This window comes from Papio anubis, chromosome 9 (assembly GCF_008728515.1).
Source record: "Papio anubis isolate 15944 chromosome 9, Panubis1.0, whole genome shotgun sequence".
Classification (NCBI taxonomy): domain Eukaryota; kingdom Metazoa; phylum Chordata; class Mammalia; order Primates; family Cercopithecidae; genus Papio; species Papio anubis.
This window is the reverse complement of record NC_044984.1, coordinates 414,521-433,892: the sequence shown is the minus strand read 5'-3', so window position 1 is coordinate 433,892 and position 19,372 is coordinate 414,521. Positions and strand designations below refer to the sequence as shown.

At 46.0% G+C, this 19,372-nt stretch overlaps 1 protein-coding gene across 7 annotated transcripts in view; it reads right to left on the bottom strand.

The window, feature by feature from the left end:
- CCDC77 (coiled-coil domain containing 77) overlaps positions 1-19,372 on the bottom strand; it is a 43,493-nt gene that overhangs the window by 10,128 nt on the left and 13,993 nt on the right. For all 7 annotated transcript variants that reach the window (XM_031650200.1, XM_031650198.1, XM_017945561.3 and 4 more), the window contains 5 exons: positions 16,632-16,774; positions 9,060-9,156; positions 6,598-6,670; positions 5,006-5,094; positions 3,597-3,745 (listed from right to left, as the gene is read on the bottom strand). In XM_031650200.1, the coding sequence (XP_031506060.1) occupies positions 3,597-3,745; positions 5,006-5,094; positions 6,598-6,670; positions 9,060-9,156; positions 16,632-16,774 (551 nt within the window). The remainder of the gene's footprint in view (positions 1-3,596; positions 3,746-5,005; positions 5,095-6,597; positions 6,671-9,059; positions 9,157-16,631; positions 16,775-19,372) is intronic.

Here is a 19,372-nt window from a genome sequence, read left to right as displayed (position 1 = left end):
AAAAACAAAACCCAATGAAAAGTCAAGATGCTGCCGGGCCGGTGGCCTTTCGCCTGTAATCCCGGCACTGGGAGGCCGAGACGGGCTGATCACAAGGTCAGGAGATTCGAGGACCAATCCTGGCTAACACGTGAAACCCCGCCTCTCTACTAAAAATACAAAAACTAGCCGGGATGAGGTGTGGTGGCCTGTGGTCCCAGCTACCCGGGAGGCTGAGGCAGGAGAATGGCGTAAACCCGAGGCGGAGCTTGCAGTGAGCTGAGATCCGCCAATTGCACTCCAGCCTGGGCGATTAAAGAGCCAGACTCAGTCTCCAAAGAAAGTCAAGATGCTATATACTTAAGTGCAAAACAGGTAAAAAATAAAATGTAGGAAGATAGAGAAACACTGGGCCCAATGCAAACACATTATACTATGTTAAAAGAGACATAGCAGGTCGGGCTTTAGTGGCTCACGCCTATAATCCCAACACTTTGGGAGGCTGAGGTGGCTGATCACCTGAGGTCAGGGCGATCGTGAGACTCAGCCTGGCTAACATGGTGAAACCCCTGTCTCTATTAAGAAGGGAAGCGCTCGAAGGTGCCGCCATGAATAAATGTCCGAATAAACAAATAGCCGTTATAATTCATTCCATTGACGACAAGGGGCGAACTACAGTAACAGGGGAGAAGCCAGGCTGAAGGTTTATTTGTGTCAGATGATGACGCTCCTAAAAAAAATTCATACTAAGATAATATCAGGACTTTACTCATAAGGTAAATGGAGACTACCAAATATTTTAAGAAGTTGATAATTACTAATAGAGGAACTTAACGCCATAGTAGTATGGGCATATAAGAACACAAGGCTGGATGGTGGCTCACTTATAATCCCAGCACTTTGGGAGGCCACATGGGTGGATCACGAGGGCCAGGATTATACCATCCTGGCTAACATGGTGAAACCGCCTCTACTAAACACAAAAATAATAATAATATTAAAATTAGCCATGTAGGCGTGGGCACCTGTAGTCCCAGCTACTCTGGGAGGCTGAGGCAGGAGAATGGCGTGAACTCCAGGAAGCTGGTATTTCAGTGAGCCGGTGACTGTGCCACTCCACCTGCAGCCTGGCTTACAGAGCCGCAGACTCATCTCAAAAAAAAAAAAAAAAAAAGAACACAAAGGATCAGCAATAGGAACAATTTAAACAAAGGAATAGAGTTTGAATTAATGTACTAAGAATGAGAGTTCAGGGCTGGGCACAGTGGCTCATGTTTGTAATCTCAGTGCTTCAGGAGGCTGAAGTGAGAGGATTGCTTGAAGCCAGGAGATCGAGACTAGCCTGGGCAACACAGCGAGACCCCATCTCTACAAAAAATAATAAAAATAAGCCAGGTTTGGTGGTATGCACCTGTAATCCTAGCTACTTGGAAGGCTGAGGCAGGAGGATTGCTCGAGTCCAGGAGCTCAAGGCTGCAGTGAGCTATGATCACGCCACTGCACTCCAGTCTGGGCAAAAGAGTAAGACCCTGTCTTTACTGGAAAAAACAAAACAAAACAATCAGAGAGGAGATACTTTCCTGAGTGCTAACTTCAGGTTATATGATTAGAAGGACTACAGGGATATTCACACATAGCCTGCGTAAGTATGGACCATTCCTAGGAATAAGACACGGAAGTACTAAATCATGGAGATCTGACAAGTTAACACAAGTTCTACAGCATCAAAAACAGCTTTGCTTTTGTGTATGCTGTGATCCATGTAGAACTGCCTGTATCAGAGAGCAGAGAAAGGACTTGAGAGGGTTTTTAGGCTCACAATCCATAGGGTTTGGAATTAAGGAATAAGAAAGTTAAGAGCTGAAGATGATCCTGTGGTTTCAAACCTGGGAAACTGAATACATGTGATGTCATGAAACTAAATGAAAAGAAGAAAGAAGTAGTAGGTTTAAGATGGGGATGGGAGTATTTATTGGGAGAAACAAACAGTGTGGTTTCAGTAGTGGTAAATCAAACACATTCAACTGAGAATGTCCTTATGGCATTAGGTCTGGCCACTGGAACTAGGCAAAAGGGTGAAGGGGTTAGACGGGTAGAAGAACCAAGAAAGACAGGTGCTGCAGAAATCAAGGGAAATGAATTACAAGGAGGGGCTGATCTGTGATGCCAAACATGCAAGAAGATACTACGTATAATAAGGACTGAACAGAGATATAACTGGTCTCAGAAGTTAAGAGGTCGGCCAGGGCTGGGCGCGGTGGCTCACGCCTGTAATCCCAGCACTTTGGGAGGCTGAGGCGGGTGGACCACCAGAGGTCAGGAGTTCGAGACCAGCCTGGCTAACACGGTGAAACCCCGTCTCTACTAAATTTACAAAATTAGCTGGGTGTGGTGGCGGCACCTGTGATCCCAGCTACTTGGAAGGCCGAGGCAGGAGAATCGTTTGAACCTGAGATGCAGAGGTTGCAGGGAGCCGGGATCAGCCTCTGCACTCCAGCCTGGCGACAGAGTGAGACTTAGTCTCTAAAACAAAATAAAAAAGTTAAGAGGTCAGTGGTGACCCCAGAAAGGGCGTGTTTAATAAAATGGGGGGGTGAACCCCAGAAAGGGCGTGTTTGATAAAATGGGGGTGAACCCCAGAAAGGGCGTGTGTAATAAAATGGGGGGGTGAAGGAAGACTGCAGAGAGGTAAAGAAAGGTAAGCAGGTTAGGAACAAAAACAATGAGGACAGAGTTGGCCATTTTTTGTTTTTATTTTTTCAGATTTTGAAAATAACTTTTATTTTTTAAAAGTACGTGCATTATAGGAAACTAAAACACACAAGAAGCAAAGAACAAAGTCATCCACAATCAGAATCGCTTTACAGTTTATAAACTGTAAAGTTTACAGGACGCTCGAGTTCCTGCGTGTGTGCAGACACAACACCCACTTTTATGGGATTGAGATCGTACGGTATGTATCGTGCTGTTTCGTACATCAGAGATATTTACAGTTCAAAATCCCAAAGCTACATGAGTATTCTGATAACTGAGAACACACTATACCAACTCAATCTGTTAGAGAAAAATACAATCCTGCCTTTCTTGGGACAGAAGTTTCACAGAAGCCAAAAAGGACAACACGTCGCTAGATAAAAGCACTGGCAGAGTTCCGATTAAAACACTGAGTGTGCAGTTTTTTGGTGTAGATATGTAAACTCATGTTTTCCATATTCACGAAGGGGCAAACAAAAGCAAAGGGCCCCACGACACTGAGTCAGACAGTATATATCAGTGGAGAAAAGAACACTTTTTTTTTTTGGAGACAGGGTCTCACTCTGTCGCCCAGGCATGAGCGATTACAGGCGTGAGCCTGGCCTAAGAACGCTTCTTAACCACCAGAAGCTAAAACACCACAGTAGATTAACAGGAGCACATGAAATACCATCAGCTCTGCAACGGCATGCCTGGAACAGCGAGATACTCACCTACGTAGAACCAGGGGTTTCTGAGGAGGACAATTTTTTCAAGGTTCCCTTTAGTTCTATGACCTGCTGTTGTTCAAGTACAAAACGCTAACTTTTAAGTCACTCAGAAAAATAAAATACCTGTTAGGTTCAGCTTTCTTAGACACTCACTTTTTGGTTAGCTCTTTGATTTTGTTCTGATTTCTCTGGTGCTGAACTTGTATTTCCTCAAGGTGAATCCGTCTATCCTCCATGAGCCCTTCAATTTGTTCTCGAGCAAGTTTGGTCTGCTCTCCCAGCTGAGCCTGCAGTGCTTCCACCTAGACAGGCCAAAAAGGGGTGAGGAATCCAACCCTACTTCCACTTACTTCATACCTCTAGGAAAACTGAGCCTTTCTCCAGAAAAATTAAAAAACAAACAAAAAAATCTCACTCCTAATCCTCTTGTTCATTTCAAGACAAGGTCTTGCTCTGTCCCCCAGGCTGGAGTGCAAGGGGCGTGATCATAGCTCACTGCAGCCTCAACCCCATGGGCTCAGGCAGTCCTCCCTGCCTCAGCCTCCAGGACTACAGGTGTGTCCCACCACATCCAGCTAATTTTATTTTTATTTTTTGTAGAGATGGGGTCTCACTATGTTGTCCAGGCTGGTCTGGAACTTTTGGGTTGTAGAGATAGGATCTCACTATGTTGTCCAGGCTGGTCTCGGACTTTTGGGCTCCAGCAATCATCTAGCCTCGGCCTCCCAAAGTGCTGGGATTACAGGCACTACCATGCCCGGCCCGGTTTCTCTTAATGTCTTATAAATGGGGTTAAGCTATACAAGAACAGATTCTTTGTCCAAACGAAACCCAGCATCTACATCACACAAACAAAGCTACAAAATCGTTTCCCCTACCCTGTGATTTTTGGCTTTTCACTATCTCCCTTGACTGCCTCCCTTTAAGACACCCTTCCTGCCCAGAAGCAAAATGACTCTTGGTTTTTGGTTTCAAAAAGTACAGCAAAATGAATATAAGGTAATTTCCTTCTCTGTGTCTGGCTATCACGACTCCACATGGAGATACTAGCCAAAGGTACAAACTGTCATTAAATCAACAGAGATTTAACCTAGTAAGGACAGAAACTTTAGTGCAATCAGATGAACAATCATGGTTCCAAATGACACATAATAACCAGGAGGTAACAGAACAGTTCATTACTTTCCTAGACTTTAAACCTAAGCACTAAATAAATGAATATACCACCAAACGTTGATCTGTCAGCATAGACAAGCTTCCCTCTGCAATCTCTGTATATCCCTAGGCCAGTGGATTCTTACTTTGTAATGGTTTTGGTGGACGGGGCTTAGTACATTGAACTGAAGGTTTAGAGTAGCACTTTTAGCATGTTCAAATAGAAAAGGATGGTTTTAAAATATAAGCTCTTGGAAATTAAAAACAATCTCAATTTTCTCAGTCACATGAGGCTTAGATGGAACCTGTGTGCAAGGAGATGCTTATCACACGATACTGCAGGTACGTTATATAAAGCCAAGCTTGTGGATAAGAGCCATCTGGGTCTGCCAAAACACATTCTTTACCTGCAGGATGAGTGTCTGTACGTCTCTCTGGTAATGTTCAGAACTTCCTCTTCTCTCTCGCGATGGTCTTCTTTTGCTTATTTTAGGATCTAAAATAGAAAACAAAATCCGTCAAGAAGGTTTTACCCGGCTTTTCCGTCTGCTATTGAAGCATCCGCATTTCCCGCGCAGGGGAGTTCAGATTCGTTTACCTGTGAGGGACGGAAAGGAAGAAGACGGGAAACATCGAAACCACAGTGCTTAACTTTTCAAACAGGAATCTCTGTCAGGGAACTCTGCAAGATGTCACCTAAATAATCCTACTCATCTTCTGGCAGAATCAACCACTAAATTTTCCTTAGAATCAATCACTAAAATAGTTGTGTCTACTTTCTTAGTAAAATACTATTTAATCAGAATAAGGCCAGGTGTTGTGGCTCATGCCTGTAATCCCAGTGCTTTGGGAGGCCAAAGCAGGACAATCACTTGAAGCCAGGAGTTCAAAACCAGCCTGAGTGACACAGTGAGAACCCCTCCCTACACAAAATAAGGTAAAATACAATAAATTAGCCAGGTGTGGTGGCATATGCCTGTCGTCCCAGCTACTCAGGAGATTGAGGTGGGAGGGTCACTTGAGTCCAGGAGTTGAAGGTTACAGTAAACCATGCTCATACCACTGTACTGCAGCCTGGGTGACAGAGCCTGTCTCAATCAACCAATCAATCAAACAAACAGAATAAGGAATAAGAAAAACAAAACAAACATTTTGGTTATGACATATCACACAATTGTCAAAAGACAAGGTTATTTTAAAGATAAGGAATGCTAAAAATTGAACTGAGCAGGCCGGGTGCGGTGGCTCACGCCTGTAATCCCAGCACTTTGGGAGGCCAAGGCAGGCGGATCACCTGAGGTCGGGAGTTTGAGACCAGCCTAACATGGAGAAACTCCCTCTCTACTAAAAATACAAAATTAGCCAGGTATGGGGTGCGTGCCTGTAATCCCAGCTATTCGGGAGGCTGAGGTAGGAGAATCACTTGAATCTGGGAGACAGAGGCTGTAGTGAGCGGAGATCACGCCACTGCACTCCAGCCTGGGCAACAAGAACAAAACTCCATCTCAAAACAAAACAAAACAAAAAGACACAATTGAACTGAGCAAAATTTAATTTCTTGGATGGTTCAAGAAGCTCATTAAGACATTAGACCACCAAAGGCATCATTATGAACATCAATTCTCACTGTACAGTAGGGAAAACATTTCCAATTGTGTACACGGTGCTTTTTTTTTGAGACAGAGTCTCGCTCTGTTGTGCATTGGTGTGATCTCGGCTCACTGCAAACTCCGCCTCCCGGGTTCAAGCAATTCTCTTGCCTCAGCCTCCCAAACAACTGGGATTACAGGCACCTGCCACCATGCCTGGCTAATTTTTTGTGTTTACATCGGTTTTGCCATGTTGGTCAGGCTGGTCTCGACTTCCTGACCTCAGGTGATCCACCCACCTCAGCCTCCCAAAGTGCTGGGATTACAGGTGTGAGCCACCGCACCCAGCCTGCCCTGTGATTTTCAATTCTGCATTGATGAGAATTTCTAATAGGTTATATGTTTGTTACCTGCTTTGAAAGCTGAAGATTCATTCTGCTCACGTTCACCTACAGCCTGGATAGTCCTTTGGAGAATGGTGACCTAAGGAAGCAAACACTGGTATTGAAGTAGCCTTCCTATAAACGTAATGTTTTATTTTTCAGCCTTAGTTCTGCAGATTGAACGCTGTAAGTTAAATTTGTCAAAACTGATATGATTATATAAGGATGTCATACATGTGAGAGACCACACAGGCAAAGTAAGAAACCGGATAAAACCCTGTGTTGACAATATAAACTTAAAAAAGTTGGCCGGGTGTGGTGGCATGTGCCTGTGGTCCCCGCTACTCAGGAGGCTAAGGTGGGAGGGTCGCTGGAGCCCAGGAGCTCAAGGCTGCAGTGAGCTATGATCGCTCCACCGCACTCCAACCTGGGCAACAGAATGAGACTTTGTTTCTAAAAAAAAATAAAAACAAGGCCGGGCGTGGTGGCTCACGCCTGTAATCCCAGCAATTTGGGAGGTCGATGGAGGGGCAGATCACCTGAGGTTGGGAGTTCAAGACCAGCCTGACCAACATGGAGAAACCCCATCTCTACTAAAAATACAAAATTAGCCAGGCGTGGTGGTGCATGCCTGTAATCCCAGCTACTCGGGAGGCTGAGGCAGGAGAATCATTTGAACCCAGGAGGCAGAGGTTGTGGTGAGCCGAAATCGCACCATTGCACTCCAGCCTGGGTGACAAGAGTGAAACTCTGTCTTGAAAAATAAATAAATACATAAATAAAATTCCAGGGCTATTTAGTAATATATGATTAAAAACAAAACCAAGAACAGCTTGGGGCACAGTGGTGCACCCCTGTAGTTCCGGCTACTTGGAAGGATGGTGCCTAAGCCCAGAAGTGCGAGTCCAGCCTAGGCAACAGGCCAAGACCTCAGCTCTAAATTGTTTTTATTTTTATTATTATTATTTTTTTAAAAAAGCAGCTCTTTGGCCGGGCACAGTGGCTCATGCCTGTAATCCCAGCACTTTGGGAGGCCAAGACGGGTGGATCATGAGGTCAGGAGATTGAGACCATCCTGGCTAACACAGTGAAACCCCGCTCTTCAAAAATACAAAAACTAAGAAGCCGGGAGGAGGTGGCAGGTGCTCTGTAGTCCCAGCTACCTCGGGAGGCTGAGGCAGAAGAACATGAACTGAAGGCGGAGCTTGTGAGCTGAGATCCCGCCACTGCACTCCAGCCTGGGTGATACAGCAAGACCCGCCTCAAAAAAAAAAAAAAAAAAAAAAAAAAAGCAGCTCTTTGGTGGGTGTGGTGGCTCACGCCTGTAATCCCAGCACTTTGGCAGGCCAACACGGGCAGACTGCTTGCACAGACCAGCCTGGGCAACATGGTGAAACTCCATCTCTACAAAAAATACAAAAATTAGCTGGGCGTGGTGGTGCACATCTGCAGCCCCAGCTGATTGGGAGGCTGAGGTAGGAGGAGTGCTTGAGACCGGGAGGCAGAGGTTGTAGTGAGCTGAGATTGCGCATTGCACTCCAACCTGTGTAACAGAATGAGACTTTGTCTCAAAAAAAAAAAAAAAAAAAGTAGCTCTTGGCCAAGGACCTTCAGGAAACAGAAGTATACATATACAGATACGTATAAAAACGCTCAGGAACTGTTTACAGAAGTGAAAAAATAGAAATAGTATACACAGATACATAACTATTTCTACAGGAATGGAAAAAGAGACGGAGGTATGTATACCAAAGTATTAATAGTGGATTGTCTCTGGGGTATAGGATTATGAGAACCTGCCACTTTTACATGATAGATTACTATACTCTGTTTTTAATGAAGACCATGGATATCATTTGTAATCAGTATAAACAAAGATTTAAAAAAGAAACTTAAGAGGCCGGGCACGGTGGCTCAAGCCTGTAATCCCAGCACTTTGGGAGGCCGAGATGGGTGGATCACAAGGTCATGAGATCGAGACCATCCTGGCTAACCCGGTGAAACCCCGTCTCTACTATAAAATACAAAAAACTAGCCGGGCGAGGTGGCGGGCGCCTGTAGTCCCAGCTACTCGGGAGGCTGAGGCAGGAGAATGGCTAAACCCGGGAGGCGGAGCTTGCAGTGAGCTGAGATCCGGCCACTGCACTCCAGCCTGGGCGACAGAGCGAGACTCCGTCTCAAAAAAAAAAAAAAAGAAACTTAAGAATCAAAACTTTCTCCCACACACAGTCTGCTCCTGCTTTCCTCTCTGTCTCAGCTAAAACAGCCACCCCTCTGTGTTTCAGGTTTCTACACAGTGAAATGGGGTAAACGATGCTACTTCCTGAGGTTTTTGAAGAAAAATGCTTTAACAACTCAGGCAAACAAGGCACTATGATGGCTAATTCTCCACCTGCCTTCTCTAGCGAATACTAACGTTCTTCTGACGATGGGCCCTAGCCTGTGATTTGTGAAGCCACACTCACCATGCTCCACCAAAGATTACTTACTTTGTGAGGAGGCTCCTTACAAAAATAGGTCACTTCTCCAGCGTCTGTTCCCACAAGAGCCAAGAGATTCTGAATCTTGTTCTTGTCTTCTAGCTCCCTGCAATTCTCATGGAAAGCAAGCACATATTATTCAATGTCCCAAGTAAGTAACCCTTGCTGTCTAAAGGATCTCCCTTCTATTTTTTTAAAACAATAGTAACCTCAAATTAAAACAGTAACCTCAAATTAAAATTGAATAGTTATGTAGACTTTAGCTCTACTTTACAGCAAAACATCAGGTATTTCCCATTCCAGAGAACAGGAGCCAGGGGCTGCCTCAGCTCATTCTTTTTTATTTTATTTTGCTTTGTTGCAGGCTGGAGTGCGGTGGCATCTCCTCAGTGCAGCTCCGGCTCCACGAGTTCCGCCATTCTCTACCTCAACCTCAGTAACTGGGACTTCCCCAAGCGCCGCCACAGCGCCAATATTTTAATGTATTTTTAGTGAGGCGAGGTTTCCTCATGTTAACCAGGATGAGCTCCATCTCCTGACAGTGATCATATCTCGACCTCCCAAAATGCTGGATGAGGTAATGAAGCCACTCATCCAGCCCTCAACTAATTCTAAGGGCTGCGGCTGCTGGGGCACTGCTCAGATCTTCCTCTTCAGGGCTGATGGCTCATTCTGCCATTTGCCAGGAATGCTGCCTGCTGATAGCTTGTAGTTGAATCTCCAGCCAAGGGAACTGCCTCTCATTCCTCAGGGACAGTCCATATCCAGTGCCTGGTCAATGAGGGAATACAAAATCAGTCCTGCACTCAGTTCAGGATGTCTCCGACGTCAGCTTCAGAGACTCCTGTGGTGCTGGACGAGGCAACTGAGTCCCAGCTTAAGTTCCCAATAAAATTCCCGCAAGCAAATCTCCACTGCACAGTCTGCTTCCCAGAGAACTCGACCTAAGATAGCTTACGTCCGGACTGGACCAAGGAAGCAAACGCTAAAAAGGGATTTCGGGCTCGGTGTGGTGGCTCATGCCTATAATCCCAGCACTTTGGGCCGAGGCAGGTGGATCACCTGAGGTCAGGAGTTCGAGACCAGCCTGGCCAACACGGTGAAACCCCGGTCTCTACTAAAATGCAAAAATTAGCCGGGCATGGTGGCGCACACCTGTAATCCCAGCTACTCAGGAGGCTAAGGCACAAGAATTGCTTGAACCTGGGAGGTGGACGTTGCAGTGAGCCAAGATTGCACCATTGCACTCCGGCCTGGGTGACAGAATAAGACTCTGTCTCAAAAAAAAAAAAAAAAAAAAATTAATTAATTTTAAAAAAACATAAAAGGGGATTTCAGAGCCAGTGACATGGAGATGGTTTACAGAACATGGCGTTTCTCGCAGCAAGGGAGATGGGTAGTCAACAGAGAATAGCTTAAACAATAAAAGATAAGTCAAAGGTGGAAAAGAGGCTGAGGGCTGCGCCCCGTACAAAATCACAATCTCTGACTCAGTCCGTTTTTTTTTTGTTTGTTTGTTTGTTTTGAGACAGAGTCTCGCTGTCACCCAGGCTGGAGTGCAATGGCGCCATCTCGGCTCACCACAACCTCCGCCTCCTGAGTTCAAGCAATTCTCCTGCTTCAGTCTCCCGAGTAGCTGGGACTACAGGCATGTGCCACTACGCCCAGCTAATTTTTGCATTTTTAGTAGAGACGGGGTTTCACCATGTTGGCCAGGCTGGTCTTGGACTCCTGACCTCGTGATCTGCCCGCCTCAGCCACCCAAAGTGCTGGGATTACAGGCGTGCGCCGCCGCGCCCGGCCTCAAGTCAGTTTTAAGTCCTAGTGACAATTACCTAAAGAAGAGGCTCGAACTCCTAGAAGGTAAGACCCTGTGACACCACAGAGTAGATATTCATGCTAATGATTCCCCACATCCTCCAAAGGGTCTACAGCCATTTATTCAAGTAACTACATACTGCGAAAAAGGAAAGACCTGGGCATTTTAAGGATTGCTGGATACAGGGTCTAAGCTGACACTGATACCAGATAACCTGAAGCATCATCATGGCACTGGGGCATGTGGGGACCGTGGAATAAATGGAATTTGGGCACGTCCAGCTCACAGCAGGTCTATGGGATCCACCAAATCAAGGTTCATTTCTTCAGTTCCCAAATGATTAAAATGGACATACGAGGTAGGGGGCAGTACCTCCAAATTAGCTTCTTGGCTTCCGGGGTAAGCTAAGTGAAAGCCTCTGAAACTGCCCCTCCCTACCCAGTCAAGATGATCAATAAAGACCTAAAGAATGTAGCGGTGGAGGTCCTTACCAAAGCCTCGTTTCATTCCTCAGTATGGCCTATACAAAACCAGGTGGATTCTGGGGATAGCAGCAGACTACCACCAAGTAGGCCCCAATTTCAGGCATGGTGCCAGGTGTAGGACCTTTGCTAGAACAGAAATACTTAGTCTCAGGCACATGGTAAGTGGTGAGTAATTAGGCAAATGCATTCCTTCCTACCCCTCAAAAGACCAGAGGCAGTTCACATCATGTGATGTGGACAACGGTGTACGTTTATAGTCTTTCCCAAGGCCATGTTAATGCTTTTACTCTCTGTCAATACAGTGTAAAAGAATCTGGGCCAGCGCGGTGGCTCACACCTGTAATCCCAGCACTTTGGGAGGCTGAGGCAGGTGGACCACAAGGTCAGGAGTTCGAGACCAGCCTGACCAAGATGGTGAAACCCCATCTCTACTAAAAAGTACAAAAATTAGCTGGGCATGGTAATGCACACCTGTAGTCTCAGCTACTCAGGAGGCTGAGGCAGGAGAATCACTTGAATCTGGGAGGCAGAGGTTGCAGTGAGCCGAGATCATATCACTGCACTCCAGCCTGGGTGACAGAATAAGACTCCATCTCAAAAACAAACAAACAAATGAAAACAAACAAACAAAAAAGAATCTGGATCTGGCTACTCCACAGATCGCCAGGAGCTCACTACTGATGATATTGCACTTAATCAGACTGCATGAACAAGAAACAGCAAGTGCACTGGAACCTTTGGGAAGATACGTGTGCTCCAGAGGGTTGGAGATGGACCTCACGAAGCACATCAGTCAAGTCTTTAAGGCTGTGATCTAGGCATGCCAGGATATGCCCTCTGAAATAAAGATCAAATTATTTCATCTGGTGCCTGCTACACCGAGAAGGAAGCATAGTGCCTGAAAGGAGTCTTCAGGCTCTGAAGACAACACAGTCCGTATTTTGGAACACTGCTCTGACCCACGTACCAACTGACACAGAAGGCGAGCTTTCAGCGCGGCCCAGGATTGAAAGGACGCGCTGCGGCTTGGGACATGTAACTCGGCAGATCCTGTGGTGTCTGTGGTGGCACAAGGTACCAACCGGAGTTTACGGCAAGCAACACTACAAGAATCGTGACAGACCCTGAGAATCTGCCGCAAGACCATGCCGTCTACAGCTGAGAATGACATCACATTTGAAAACCAGCTTCTGCCATGCTACTAGATCCTGCTAAAAATGGAGCACCTGACGGCGGGACACCAAAAAAACCATGTGGTGAGGCTGGGCACGGTGGCTCACACTTGAAATCCCAGCACTTTGGGAGGCTGAGGAGGGCGGACTGCTTGAGCTCAGGAGTTCAAGACCAGCCTGGGCAATATGGAAAAACCCTGTCTCCACAAAAAATACAAAAATTAGTCAGGTGTGTTGGCTCATATCTGTAGTCCCAGCTACTTGGAAGGATGAGGCAGGTGGATCACTTGAGCCCGGGAGGCGGAGGTTGCAGTGAGCGGAGATCATGCCACTACACTCCAGCCTGGGTGACTGAGCAAGATCCTGTCTCAAAATAAAAAAAAAAAAAAATAATAATAATAATAATAATAAAGAAACCACGTGGCTAAGTCTTTTCAACAAATGATGTTGAGAAAACTGGACATCCACATGCAAAAGAATGAAGTTGGAACCTTACCTAATGCTATATTCAAAAATTAACTCAAAATGGATCAAAGACCTAGACATAAGAGCTAAAATAATAAAAGTTTCAGAAGAAAACATAGGAGAAAAGCTTCCTGACAATGAATTTGGCAATGATTTCTTCGATGTGATACCAAAAGCAGAAGCAACAAAAGAAAAAAAATACATAAATTGAACTTCATAAAATTAAAAACGCCTTGCTCGGCATGGTGGCTCATTCCTTTGGGAGGCTGAGGCAGGAGGATCACTTGAGGCCAGAAGTTTAAGACCAGCCTGAGGAATATAGTGAGACCCTCCTGTCTCTACAAAAAAATGAAAAAAAGAAAATAAATTAACCAGGCATAGTGGTGCATGCCTATAGTCCCGGCTACTCCCGAGGCTAAGGCAGGAGGATCACCCTGGCTAACAAACCCGATACCTACCTCTAAAAAAGGAGAAAATAAAAAGGCAATCTATGGAATCGGAGAAAATATTTGCATGTATCTGTATGTCTAATAAAGGTTTAGTATCCAGAATATATAAAGAACTTCTATGGCCAGGCACCGTGGCTCACATCTGTAATCTCTGCACTTTGGGAGGGTGAGGTGGGAGGATCACTTGAGCTCAGGAGTTTGAGACCAGCCTGGGCAACATAGCAAAACTCCGACTCAACCAAAAATACAAAAATTAGTCAGGCGTAGTGGCACATGCCTGTAGTCCCAGCTACTCGGAAGGCTGACATGGGAGGAGAGCTTGAGCCCGGCAGACAGAGGCTGCAGTGAGCCGTGATCACGCCACTCACTGTAGCCCGGGCAACAGAGCGAGACCCTGTCTCAGCAACAACAAAAACAACCCAATTATTAAAATGGGCAAAAGATCCGAATCAATACTTCTCCAAAGAAGATATATAAACGGCACAGGAAAGACGCTCGAGATTTTAAGATGCAAATCAAAACCACAATGAGACTCCCTCACACCTGTAAGGTGTTTCTGTTTATTTGATAGTAAGACGGTTACTATCAAAGAAACAGAAAATAAGGCTGGGCACAGCGGCTCAAGCCTGTAATCCTAACACTTTGGGAGGCAAAGGTGGGCAAATTGCTTGAGCCCAGGAGTTTGAGACCAGCTTGGGCAAAACAGTGAAACCCCATCTCTTCAAAAAACACAAAAATTAGCCAAGCACAGTGGTGCACACCCGTGGTCCCAACTAATTAGGAGGCTGAGGTTGGGGGATCATCAAAGCCTGGGAGGTTGAGGCTGCGGTGAGCTGTGATCATGCCACTGCACTCCAGCCTGGTTGACTGAGCAAGACCTTGTCTCCAAAAAAACAAAACCCAGAAAATAACAAGTGTTGGCCAGGCACGGTGGCTCATGCCTGTAATTCCAGCACTTTGGGAGGCTGAGGCAGGAGGACTGCTTGAGCTCAGGAGTTTGAGACCAGCCTGGGAAACATGGTGAAACCTTGTCTCTACAAAAAAAAAAAAAAAAAAAAATAGCTGGGCATGGCGGCACATGCACGTAGTCACAGCTACTTGGAGGCTGAAGTGTGAGGATCACCTGAGCCTAGGAGGTAGGTAAAGGCTGCAGTGAGCCAAGATCATGCCACTGCACTCCAGCCTGGGTAAGACCCTGTCTCAAAAAAAAAAAAAAAAGGCTTAAAGGGAAAAAAAAAAGAAAATAACAGGTATTGGTAAGGATGTGGAGAAACTCAAACCCTTGTGCACTGCTGGTGGGAATATAAAACAGTATAGCCACTATAGAAAATAGCATGGCAGTTACTCAAAAACACAAAAACAGAATTACCATATGATCTACTTCTGGGTATATACACAAAAGAATTAAAAGTAAGGTCTCGGACGGGCACAGTAGCACACACCTGTAATCCTAGCACTTTGGGAGGCTGAGGCAGACAGATCACTTGAGCTTGGAAGTTGGAGACCAGCCTGGGCAACATGGCAAAACCCTGTCTCTACAAAAATTACAAAAAAAATTAGCCAGGCATGTTGGTACACACCTGTAGTCCCAGCTACTCAGGAGGCTGAGGTGGGTGGATCGCTTCAGTTTGGAAGGCGGAGGTTACAGTGAGCTGAGATCCATTGGCGGATGAATGGACAAACCAAATGTGGTACGTACATATAATGGAATATTGTTCAGTCTTAAAAAGCAAGAAAATTCTGACACATGCTACCACATGGACGAACCTTGAAGACATTATGCTAAGTGAAATAAGCCTGACATAACAAATATTGTATGATTCCTCTTAGGTGAGGTACCTGAAATAGTCAAATTCATAGAGACGAAAAGTAGAAGGGCGTGTTCCAGGAACTGGGGTAACGGGGAGGTAGGAGTTACTGTTGAATGGTATACAATTTCAGTTTAGGAATATGAAAATGCTCTAGAGTTCAACGCTGGTGACAGTTGTGCAACAATGTGAATATACTTAATGCCACTGAATCGTACACTTCAGACGGCTAAAATGGTAAACTTTTGGTTCTGTGTATTTTCCCCTCCCACTCCCAGCACACACACACGGAAACGCACTGTAACGGAACACATAGTTTACTGCTCAGATTCCCCCTCATGATCACGACATTTATCTCCCAAGAGCTCAGCTCTTCTCTAAAAATTACACTTGGCTGAAGGGGGCTTCCTCTCCCACGTTTACACCCCCTTCCTGGGGACAGCCTGCATCCTATGACTGGTCAATGGGGGGACACAAAAGTCTGATCCTTTGCCACCGAAAGACCACCCTATCCTTGGTGCTCCCTACGGGGTTGGCTAAGGCTTCTGTTACCATTGTATCCATTCGTATTCTACCTCTGCCCAAATCTGCTCATAGCTATTATTCCAGAGAGCTTCTCCAGTAATTGCCCTGAAGGCAAATCTCCATCTCAGAGTCCATTTCCTAGGGAATACAACCTAAGAGAATTCATGTGGAAAAATGCATCTTTCTAAAATTAATTTAAAGGGCTGGGCACGGTGGTTCATGCTTGTAATCCCAACACTTTGGGAGGCTGAGGTGGGCGGATCACTTGAGGCCAGGAGTTCGAGACCAGCCTGGCTGACAGGGCAAAACCCCATCTCTACAAAAATACAAAAATTAGCCAGGCGTTGTAGCGCACACCCGTGGTCCCAGCTACTCGAGAGGCTGAAGCATGAGAATCGCTTGACCCAGGAGGCGGAGGCTGCAGTCGAGATAGCACCGCTGTACTCCAGCCTGGGCAATGGAGACTGCCTCAAAATAAATAAATAAATAGGCTGGGCGCGGTGGCTCAAGCTTGTAATCCCAGCACTTTGGGAGGCCGAGACGGGTGGATCACGAGGTCAGGAGATCGAGACCATCCTGGCTAACACGGTGAAACCCTGTCTCTACTAAAAATACAAAAAAACTAGCCGGGCGAGGTGGCAGGCGCCTGTAGTCCCAGCTACTCGGGAGGCTGAGGCAGGAGAATGGCGGGAACCCGGGAGGCGGAGCTTGCTGTGAGCTGAGATCCGGCCGCTGCGCTCCAGCCTGGGCCACAGAGCGAGACTCCGTCTCAAACAAACAAACAAACAAATAAATAAATAAATAAATAAAAGTAATTTAAAGTTATAACTCCAACATTTCCCTTCTCCTTCTTGGTACCTGATTCTCAGTCGGTCGTTTTCTGAGTAGAGGCGCAAAACATGTTCCCGCTCTTGGAAGAGGCAGACCTGCATGTCACTTAGCGCTTTCTGCAGTTCCGCAATCTCTTCCTCCCTCTGCTGCAAATCACATTCAAGTTTATGCTGCAGAAAAACCACAATGAGAAGCTGAAAGACACTGGGCTTCAGTGGAGGATCTCTCACTGGATAGGGAGGAGTCTACTCATGTAGAAATATTCCAGAGTAGGCCGGGCACGGTGGCTCACGCCTGTAATCCCAGCACTTTGGGAGGCCGAGGCGGGCGGATCACGAGGTCAGGAGATCGAGACCATCCTGGTTAACACAGTGAAACCCCGTCTCTACTAAAAATACAAAAAATTAACCGGGCACGGTGGCGGCGCCTGTGGTCCCAGCTACTCGGGAGGCTGAGGCAGGAGAATGGCGTGAACCCGGGAGGCGGAGCTTGCAGTGAGCTGAGATCCGGCCACTGCACTCCAGCCTGGGAGACAGAGCGGGACTCCGTCTCAAAAAAAAAAAAGAAATATTCCAGAGTAAATAATTTTGCCAATACAGAATTCAAATGACAGCAATAGGCATGTATAGACTGGAGTTTGTTTGTTTATTGAGATCAAGTCTTGCTCTGTTGCCCAGGCTGGAGTGCAGTGCCATGATCTCAGTTCACTGCAACCTCCACCTTCTAGGTGATTCTCGTGCCTCAGCCTCCCAAGTAGCTGAGATTACAGGTGCATGCCACATGCCCAGCTAATTTTTGTATTTTTAGCAGAGACGGGGTTTCGCCATGTTGGGCAGGCTGGTCTTAAACTCCTGACCTCAGGTGATCCACCCGCCTCAACCTCCCAAAGTACTGAAATTAAAGGCATGAGCCACCATGCCCGGCCTTGACTGGAGTTTAAAAGCTACAGGATGAGTGTGAAGTTTGCATTTAACATCAAAGCTCTCACATCTTCCTTTTACGGACTGTAGAATCCAGAATGCCGTACAACTCACCTATTCTATCCACAGTTTTTTTTCTCTTTGAGACAGAGTCTCACTCTGTCGCCCAGGCTGGAATGCGGTGGCATGATCTCTGCTTACTGCAACCTCCACCTCCCAGGTTCAAGTGATTCTTCTGCCTCAGCCTCCCAAGTAGCTGGGATTACAGATGCACACCACCACGCCCAGCTAATTTTTGTATTTTTAGTAGAGATGGGGTTTCACCACGTTGGCCAGGCTGGCTTGAACTCCTGAGCTCAGGCAATCCACCCACCTTGGCCTCCCAAAGTGCTGGGATTACAGGCGTGAACCACCGCACCCGGCCTATCCACATTTTTCTGGTAATATTTCCTATATCATAAGCATTATTATGACATGCAGAAAAACAAAGATGAAAAGATCTGATTCCTGTCTACAGAGCTAAGGAATTTCATGGGGAGAGAGGCAAAGGATTCAAATAAAATAATTACTTCATGAAAGCATGCATGGTGAAATGGTGTGGGGGAAAGCGTGGCAGGAATAAAAATTCTGAAGTGTTTGGGAAATCAAAGCACTGCCACCAAAGAGCTGACACTTGACAGACGAACAGAAGACTGGTAGAGAGAGAAGCAGACGGTTGGTACTCCAAGAAGAGAGAACAGTAAATTAGAACCATGAGAGAGCCTGATGCTGTTAGAAAGGAAATCTCGTCACATGCTACAACATGGATGAAACTTGAGCACATTATGCTAAGTCAGTCAGTCACTAAAAGAAAAACTACAGTTTGATTCCACTCTATTCTAGATAAATCCTGCTCTTTTTTTTTTGAGACGGAGCCTTGCTCTGTCGCCCAGACTGGAATGCAGCAGTGCGATATCAGCTCACTGCAACCTCCACCTCCTGGGCGATTCTCCTGCCTCAGCCTTCCAAGTAGCTGGGACTACAGGTATGTGCCACCACGCCTAGCTAATTTTTGTATTTTTAATAGAGACAGGTTTTGCCATGTTGGTCAGGCTGGTCTCGAACTCCTGACCTCAGGTGATCCGCCTGCCTCGGCCTCCCAAAGTACTGGGATTAGACGTGAGCTACCATGCCTGGCAAATCCTGCTGTATTTCTAATTCATAGAAATAGCAAGTAAAATAGTGGTTATGGGGAGTGTGGGGAGAAATGATTGGTTTAATGGGATGGAGTTTTGGTTTTATAAAATGAAAACATTCTACAGATCAGTCACACAACAATGTGAATATACTTAACATACCAGGCATGACAGATCACTCAAGGCCAGGAGTTCAAGACCAGCCTGACCAACATGGCAAAACCCCATCTCTACTAAAAAAACAAAAATTAGCTGGGCATGGTGGCACCCTATAATCCTAGCTTCTTGGGAGGCTGAGGCATGAGAATCGCTTAAACTCAGGAGGTGGAGGTTGCAGTGAGCTGAGATCGCACCACTGCACTCTAGCCTGGGTGAAAGAGCAAGACTGTTTCCAAAAGAAAAAATTATATATATATACACACATACTCACACACACAAACACTTAAACACTACTGAATGCTTAAAATTGGGTAAGGTCATTAAAAACAATGTCACAAAGGCTGGGCGCAGTGACTCACGCCTGTAATCCGAACACTTTGGGAGGTTAAGGTGGGAGGATGCTTGAGCCCAGGAGTTGAAAACCATCCTAGACAACAGAGTGAGATTCTGTATTTACAAAAAATAAAAATTAGACACAGGGGTGCAGTGGCTCACCTGTCCACGAATAAATCTG